The following is a 9,199-nucleotide window of genomic DNA, read 5'->3' as shown; positions in this document are numbered from 1 at the left end:
CTTACCACCTAGCAGTATTGGGGACTATAATTAGCAAAAAAAATTACCAATGTAAATACCTATATGTGGATATATATGTGAACCCATGGGGCAATTTAAATTGGAAGTTTAGAATGGAGTGTGGAGCTTCAGTCTTCATGGAAGGCAGCTCCTAACCTGCACTACTCAGAGAAAGAGAAGTCAGCTTTAATAATAGTCTTGAATATCCCCACAAACCAACTGCTTTCTTAATGCTCAAGGAGCCTTGTTTCAAAGCCTTTGGGCTACACTGTTGCATAGCTAAATGGGGTCTGTTAGCAGTTGTAGTTCAGCAACACACCTGTGTATCACCTCTGGCCATTGGCTGTGTCCAGAGGACCCAAGGTTCCTCATTCCAGCTGTACAGGGTCAATTGCTCATGTGGTTATTTTCATAAAGTTTGGGGAGTATTTCTAGCTCCTGGTTTGAAGGTTACTTCTCCAGTGGGGGCCCTCTAGATGATGATGTACTCTTAACATCCCCAAGCAGAATTGCCAGGAATGATTGTAGTTGTGTAGTTCAACAGCACTTGGGGGAATCGGGCTGGAGAAGCCTGCCTCCTTTAGTATGAGGAAACATTGTGCTGTGCTGTACCTATAAAATGTTTTTCTAAAAACTACTGATTCTTAGCATTGCCTTCCCTCAAACCCAGCTGTCTACCATTTGTTCTCTTTTCCCTATGACTTCTCGTCTGATGTAGGACCTCTCTTAGTCTTTACTTCTATATTACACTGGTTCCTTTTCAAAAATCCCTTTAATTCCCAGAAGTTTCAAGAGCAGCAGATAACTCATGATTCTCTGGAGCTAGTTTTTAGTGTTGGATCTATATTATCAAAGCAGCTACTGGGCATTGGTATGTTTGTGCAAATTTAACTTGGTTGTCTTGTTAGTACTTATTTCTAAACTACCTCATGTGTCTTTGCCATATATGCACGCTCTATTTTCTTCTGTTGCTTCTTTTAAAATTCTGAAATAGCTACACACCTGTATAGTAATCTTAGACTTGAATGGAGAGTAAATAATGGGGGGGGGGGGGGGGGGGAGGGAGAGAAAAAACTGGATTTGTATTTTCAATTGTTTGATTGGATACAATACATTATCAGCGCACCTTTTTGCACACTGTCATGGTAAACTATAAACTGCTGTTAAATAATGTATGGCATTTATTTTCTTTAGGAGATAGGGCCAGAGCACGCACACAATAGACTTCAGAAATAAGGAAATGTCATTCTCAGTTGACTGTATTTTATCAGGCTATTGTAAAACTGTATGTGGATATTTGGCTTATTCGGCAGTACAAAACCACTTGATGAAAACCAGTTGTATAAGTAGATTTAAAATTGTGGCCCATTATGCACCAGAAAGAACTGTTTTGTGTCAGTAATATTTATGGCTATTTATGACCAGTAGAAGGAACCCCCATGTGTGTGTGTGTGTGTGTGTGCGCGCGCACGCACACACACACACACACCTGCAAGTGCTCCAAATGACTGTAGGTAAGAAACTCCCCATGCTAGGATAACAATGCCAGCAGCAGCAGATACAATTTAAGATCGCAGGTCTGTGTGATGCACTTTCCTGCAGTCCATCCCCAAATTCCTCCTCCTTCCCAGTTGTAATCTGGTAGAAGTAGTAAGCCTGGGTGAAGGGAAAGCATCATGGAGAGAGCTTCACCTTTGGGAAGAAACATGTATGAATATCTGCTGTCACTTTAATTTGCAGTCCCAGTTGTTGTGTTAGATGTGATAGTGTCTTACACACACTTTGGAAGACAGGGTTACCACCATAGTTCACAGTGCAGAATCAGACGATATAAGTGGGGGTGTTTTTTGGGGTGTGTGTGTGGTATTTTCAGTCAAGGCCTGCATGCCTGCCATGCAAACAGTCACGTATTCATCCACACAAGAGCAATTGATGAGAGTATTGAGCAGCCTTTACTATCCCTTTACATTGGTATTGCTTTGGTAGTTAAGTATCAGACTTTCTCTTCTTCCCTCAGCCCACTTTAGCTGCAACAAAAGAGCAGACAAGATCTCTTTATTGGTTATTTGTTTACTAGTATCAGGCAAATGTAACAGCTTATAGAGGAGAGAGTTCAGTAGCTCTTGGTCCATATGTTGTCTCCAGACAATCTGTAATCACAGGAGTGATTCCATCAACAGCCAGAATTCATTACATATTGGTAGACAAATTCTGAATGAGCCTTCAGTTTTTCTCACTTGGTAAAAAGTAGGGTTTATGTAAATACACTGTCCTTCAAATTTAGGAGCCCTGTTTGTACAAACACAAGGTTCCAAAAGCCATTGTACAGCCGTTTTGTTTGTTCAGGCCCTCGCTCCAATATATGGAAAGTGGCAGGGATGAGAACTGAGTGCAGTTGTGCTCTTCCCCTCTCATACCCTTGCAATTGTATGAGGGTGAATACCAAAATAGTGCCATGACAACATCTAGAAAGGCTTCACACACTAATTTAAAACATGTACAGAAAGACAGTGTCTTTTTATTCTAATCTTAAACACGGCTGTTTACACTGGTGGTGGTGGGAGAAATCCAGTCGCAGTTGTCAGCTTAGCAAGGGCCTGCTTAAGAATGTAGAGAGTAGTTCGGATCATCCCTTTTTTCAACCACTTCTGAATGAAAGAGCAAGGGAGTATAAACATACTGGGCAATATGTTCCTACCGAATTCTGCAATGGTCTTCTGCTTGCACAACAGGACTCCCCCTTCCCCCCTCCCATCGGTTCCAGAAAGTTGGGGACCCCCTGGAATAAATATTGCAGAGAAAGCAGAAGTCTTGGGAATGTGTAAAATGTTGAATGCCATCCAGCATACATAAATTCACAGAATTAAAATGGGGCAGGGGAGAAAGACTATGCCAATCTTAGTAGTCACTTAAATTTTTATTCATCTTTGTGGGAATAAGGAAAGAGCGCATACATTTTATTTATACAATATTTCACAATCACTTATCCAGAATGGGGGTTATTTTCTTTTTAAATACTTGCCAAAAAATAGCAAGAGCAATTTGACAGTAGTACAACCACCTGTGCCAAGAACACTGACAAGTACAGAGTAAAGCTAAAATAATTGCTTACCAATATCTTGAGAGGTAACATCTTATATGGACTGAGTGTGCATTTAAAAAAAACCAAAACGTACTGCTGGTTGAGTATCTTGAGGTAAATGGTGTTCCAACAAGGATACTATCATTGTTTGCTCATAATCCTGTACATAGCTTTCTGCATCTTATACCAAATATTCCTAATAAAAATGCATTAAAAAGGTTAAAAAGAGAAAACTGGAAAAAGGTCAACCAATCAAGTCACCTCACTTTGTTAAACTACAATCAGCAATTTATTCTGTAGAACTGTAGTATGAACAATATTTATTACTACTACATCTGATTACACCTTAGTTATGCAAGAGCTACTCCACATGGATTTCGCTATCAAAGAAGGTATAATGTTGTGTATTTTAATCCAGACTCATTTTCAGAATACCACCATGAATGAGAACGCTAGGTCAAAGAACTCCAACAATTACGAGGCACAATCTGTTCCGAAATGCTAAGTTATATTTAGTAGGAACTGTACAAAGAGTAGTCATGCATCATGTGATATAAGTTCTTAGCATCTAACACAAACTGAAAAGGTATTGCAGGGTTTAGACTTCTGAGTTGATCACAAAACTGGCTAATCAGTTAAATTCTGTGGCAATTATATGGCAGCCAACTAAGTAGATACAGGCAAACCAAAGACAACTGAAAGCTTGAGCCATAGCCCTAGCTTTTCTTCACAAGTCAAAAATACAAGGTAAACCACCCGAGCTGGCCAGATCCACACACGCTGTATGGTTCAAATACAAAAAGCAACAATGGTCACAATATCTGCCAGAAACCAGAGCATCCTAGCTCAGTCTTTTTCTCTCTTAATATGTGGCTTTATTTGTGGGTCTTGGCTTAAGCATTTTAAAACTTGCCCACCTCTACATTTTCCGCATAAGTTGGAAACAAAGATGTTGAGGTTCTCTGCAATATCTTAAATATGGATCTACAGTTTGGTGAATTTTAGCAATTTCACAGATTCTACCAAAATAGCTTTTAAAAAGTAAGATATTTTTCCTGAACAATTAATTCATGATAATTCTCTAAAAATCTGAATAAAGGTACTTACTGGGGGATTTCAAAAGTCATTTTTTTTAAAAAAAGGATGGAGACATTACCCCATTTGATTGTCAAGTTCTGATGATTTTCCCTATATGACCTGCAAACGGAAATGCACTAGCAAAAAATACACAAGAGAAAAGTTGCCACCTGGCTCAAGGATCATATTGGTGGAAATTAGTGTTTGATGGAAAGCTGCTCTATTAAAAATTGGAGTAGATTCTCCAAAACAAACATGGCAACTGTGTTTTAAAATTGTTATTGTATTTACATGTTTCTGGATAATCACCAATACACAGTTCCTACATTGTCCTAAAATCTGTCCATTTGGATATTTTCAGGCAAGACTTCTTAAGTTGTTATATCAAGCCCTAAAATCAGAAGCAAGCACATAATTTACCTTAGTCCAAATAATAATAATAATAATAATTCAAAGTCCCTCTCTGTCAACAAAGAAAAATAGCAATTGTGCCCAACAGTATTTTTAACCCAATCAGACCATGGGGTTCTTACAGCTACAGAAAAAAAGATAAATTAAAAAAACCTCTGGGTGGTATGCCAGTTACACACAAAACAACTCTGCTATTACTGCTCTTCCTAGCAAGTTTGGTGATCAAAATTTTGTTAATAAATAATTCTTATTTGTTCCCAGAGATTTGGTACATAAGAAAACACTGGCTTAAATAAATAACTGTTACAAGAACATTCACAGTGAACTTCTGATTGTGACATTAAAAAACACTATTTAAAAGTCTAATGCACCTGACCAGAATCTCGTAACACTGGCTACTGTTGGTTCTGTACTTTAGTTTTAGACAGTTAACTTACTTTGGCCTGTGTACATGTAGCTGATCAAATAACTCTAGTGTATTATTACTTTTGAGAAGTACTTTGGCACCTGTCTACCTGCTGCCCAGTTACTAGAGTTTTCTTTTTTTATGGTAAGGCTTAACTTCTTAAATGCCTATAACTCTTGAATACAGTAGTTTAAATTTAAAGTTGTAGGGTTGTTTTTTCTAGACTGTGCTACATTGTAATCTCTACAGAAATAATTGCATTTGATGGCAAGCATATTTTGAGAGCGAATGTGTAACTTATTTTTAATTTAGTGACCACAGGGCAAACCTATGCATCACAGAAAAATACTACTCTGACAAGTCGGCACCAAAAATCAAGTGTTGTGAAGCTGCAAAAGGCAACACATGAAGAGTGAGGAGTTCTGGGTAATGAAGCTTCCTGAGGTGATCCTGAAACAGTGATACAGAAGGTGCTGTATCCTGTTTAGTGAAACAGAAAATACACTAGGCAGAACATTAACATACATAGATTGGAAAAAAATATTCCTTAAAAAGAATTAAAATTAAGAGCTTTCCAGTGCCATAGCTCACATAAAAATTTAATTTTTAAGTCATGCTTAAATCTTTAAAATATTGTCACACAGCAAACCTAAATAATATTTAGTAAAATAAATGTATGCAATATTTTGGGAAGTGGAGGTAAAATAAAGCTTTAAACTAAAAACCGGGCAATTTGCCATTTCAAACAATACTTTTTTATACACAAGCTAGAACACAGAAAGGCTAATACCACTGTTTTAGGAATGGCCATTGTCTGTTGGCATGAAGCACAGCTTACCATCTTTTTATTTAAAAAAAAACACTGTGAATCTGTAATACATATTTTACAAAATTCAGATCAATTAATTATTTCAGTTTTGTTAGTGTTGTCAATTTAGCATAGGTGGAACTGAGGTATACCTTGTTGAGGGAGGTTAAGTAATGCTTGGAAGCCTTTTTGCTAGATCCCACGTTGATTACATAGAACAGCAGCACACTAAACATTCACAAGCTGTGTCATATTGGCATTACAATAGTCATTTATATAAACACAACAGCAAATGCAATAAAAACAAGTTACCCTTTTTTCTTAAATCTGAAATGAAATGTTTGATTTAAAAAAAAAAATAGCAGTAGTTCATTTTAAGGAATTAGTGTCTCTGACATATTAAGAAATACAATGTCAGCTTTTAAAATCTTTCACCAGCCAGGATAGGTCCATGTTCTTCAAATAAGTTCCTGAAACATCACCTTGCCGTATTCTCAGGCCCATGTACTTCTGGCATATGCAAGGAATGCAGTAAGTCTCCTGGATTCATGTCTGGAGTAGGGCAAGGAGGCGTCTTCCTACTCACACTCCAAAGACAAACTTACCATTCCATAATTTCACACAGAGAAAACTGTTGAGCAGAAACAGGCCCGTTAGCTTAGCAGCTCCAGTTCAGAGTCTGATGGGTAAAGATGTGTGATCATTGTAGCTATCATAGACTGGATTCTTTGGGAGGAAAGTCTACATTTGTCACCATGGTGACCACAGTCACAATGTCCTCTGTTGTTATAATGTTTGTTAGTCTTTGCATCTGAATAATCCTTTCCTCTACACAGCCTGCTGATAATCGAGCTTCTGCGTCATGATCCCAACACTCTTCTATTGTTTCACAGAGCATTGCCATTCCCTAAAAAGGAAGGTGTATAAATTACATTAAATACAAAGTAATCATCATCAACAACGTAATTAGAATGGAAACATTCAATTTTTGACGTAAGCTGTCAAGCATGTGATAATCTTAGAAGAAACTTGAATCCCTCTTATAGTAACACACACTTCTTTAAAAACGAAGTTAATAACCTCCCATTCGGAGAACTCTTAAACATTCTGTGCATGAGGCTGCTCTTGAAGATGGCTTGGAAACTGCCTAATTCTGCAGCCAGCATTTCGATTTGGGCTGCAGAAAGTGTATTACACACTTGTTCTCCTTTATGTGCATGCACTTGCTACCAATTAAGCAGGTGTCCAAGTCAAGATCATGGTTATCAACTTTTTACATTCTAAAGGAGAAAAATCCTGTGAAACCATTATACATAAACATTACTACTAGTATTAATGGCAACTTGCAATGAAGTAACACTGCAAGCCAATTTTCATTCAATAAACTTTCTTGCAAACTGGCTGAGCCATGAGTTTTTGCGCTCTGAGACGAGACAATTTTTTACAATTTTAAACATCTGAAGTATACAGTACTACAAAATGTTTCACAATTTTTAAATGATCATTCTTACAGGCTCTTTTATAAATCTGTGATTTCTATTACACAGAGAGAGCAAGACCAACAGTTGTGGTTTACCTTTGCATCACACCAATTTGAAACACCATTAGGATCTGGCAGAAGACAGTCACAATGTAATCCCATAGAAATCAACTGGATCTACGTTAATTGTGACAAAGCCCCATTCATTACTTTTAAAATGCTCAATTTATGCTCAATTGTGCCTATGATTTCCCCCCTGAACTTCAAGAAACATGTTAAACAGCTGAATATGTTACTGCCTCCAAATAAATACCTGAAAGATAGTAAAACTTTTTAAACATCCCTTGGTCTAAACTTCTCCAAAAATATAGTCCGGTACCCTGAATCTTAGTTTCACTATAGATTTTTTAAAACAACATTTCTGCAGGTGAAATTTCATTTAATTACAAATGGAAGCTTCAATATTACCCTGCAAGTTTGAGCATATTACTTACAGCATGCTTCTGCCAACACTCTCGCAAGACAGGCCTCTTCTTTTTATGTACTACAACCTCTTGCATATCTTCAAGGGAGGGATGCTGGCCCACCTCTTCCTCAAAAGGCAACATGTACTCATCCACAGGTCCTGTATTTTAAAAAAGATAAACTGTTAGGTAAATCACATTTAAACATCTTTCTTCCATGCTGCTTAGGGTAGAACACTAGGCTAAAAGTTGGCAACATGCCCATGGCTGTTCATTGAGCATAATGAATCTCCCATGGTTCATGCACCTATCTTCTACAGAATGTGGGGTTCAATTCACAATTTCAGTTAAGCTTCTATTATCAGTAAAATATAGACAAGTCAAGATGTTCCATCCAAATTCTTGCATGTGGAAACTTAAAAATTGTGGTATGGGGGAATCCCCATATTCTAGAAGCACATCTTGTGCAGCAACTTGAGGTCAGTGGTTCTTTAAGTCTGCCCTTTTAGGGCATAGGCATTGCACTTCAGTACACAATGTCCCCAAAGAACAGTCAGTTTGCTCTCCAAGCATTAAAAACTGCAGAGGGAAACATACCATGCCAGGATGTTTTTATAAGGGTAACAACTCACTCCAAAGTTCAGTTGAAGTTAGTTACAACCCCAAATACATTTTATTCTTGCCTTGACATGTTTGATCAGTTTGGGTTGATGGCTTAGGGCTTACTCAGAGTTCATTCACACACGTTCAGATATCCATATTAATGAATGGATGGCCATCTCAACACTCTGCTTTTGCAAGATATCTACAAATACCCTTTAGAAAACCACTTCTGCTCCCTTCTGTAAGGTGAATTCACCTTGCTTCAACCCTGCATTCTGTAATTATATGTAAGATTATCTGCTCCACTCCTACATTGCTGAAAGACTGCAGAAAATAGTAGAAACAGATTGCACTACAGTCTGCTTCAACAGCGAGAATTTGATTAAGCTACTACTTGCTCCTGGTAACCTCCTACATGGGTAGATTTCAAGATGAGTGGGCTGTTTGCTGACTCCGGTCAGATGCTGTTTTCTGGGTTCTGTACCAACAGTCATGGACAATTTTGCTTTAATTTCTCTTTATATGTATCCAGCGGAAAGAATATGAGCTTAGAACATTTCATTTGTGTACAACACACATACATTTTACTTACCGTCTGACGCAGTACATCGCGATGCAAGTTCCCACAGGACTAGTCCCATGGCATACATGTCTATTCTCAAAAATGCATCCCGCTGGAAGTTTATGGCACCTTCTAACACTTCTGGAGCCATATATCTTCGGGTTCCAACCTTGAAAATAAATAATCACTAGATGTTAGGGTCACAACCGTATGTAATTCAGGTTTCAAAATCTGCTAACATCCAGCATGTGTTCTAGAGAAATTTTTAAACATCGTTAATTGTCATTCGAATGGAAATTATGTAAA

The 9,199-nt window shown here is 37.7% G+C and overlaps 1 protein-coding gene across 2 annotated transcripts in view; it reads right to left on the bottom strand.

Moving 5' to 3' along the window:
• Window positions 1-2,898: 2,898 nt before the first annotated feature.
• The window catches only part of ACVR2A (activin A receptor type 2A), a 62,228-nt gene continuing 55,927 nt past the window's right edge, over window positions 2,899-9,199 (bottom strand). For both annotated transcript variants that reach the window (XM_079993770.1, XM_079993771.1), the window contains 3 exons: window positions 8,924-9,062; window positions 7,759-7,889; window positions 2,899-6,691 (listed from right to left, as the gene is read on the bottom strand). In XM_079993770.1, the coding sequence (XP_079849896.1) occupies window positions 6,497-6,691; window positions 7,759-7,889; window positions 8,924-9,062 (465 nt within the window). In that variant the 3' untranslated portion in view covers window positions 2,899-6,496. The remainder of the gene's footprint in view (window positions 6,692-7,758; window positions 7,890-8,923; window positions 9,063-9,199) is intronic.

Source organism: Podarcis cretensis (genome assembly GCF_951804945.1).
Source record: "Podarcis cretensis genome assembly, chromosome: 1".
Lineage (NCBI taxonomy): Eukaryota > Metazoa > Chordata > Lepidosauria > Squamata > Lacertidae > Podarcis > Podarcis cretensis.
This window is presented reverse-complemented; position numbering and strand designations above follow the sequence as displayed.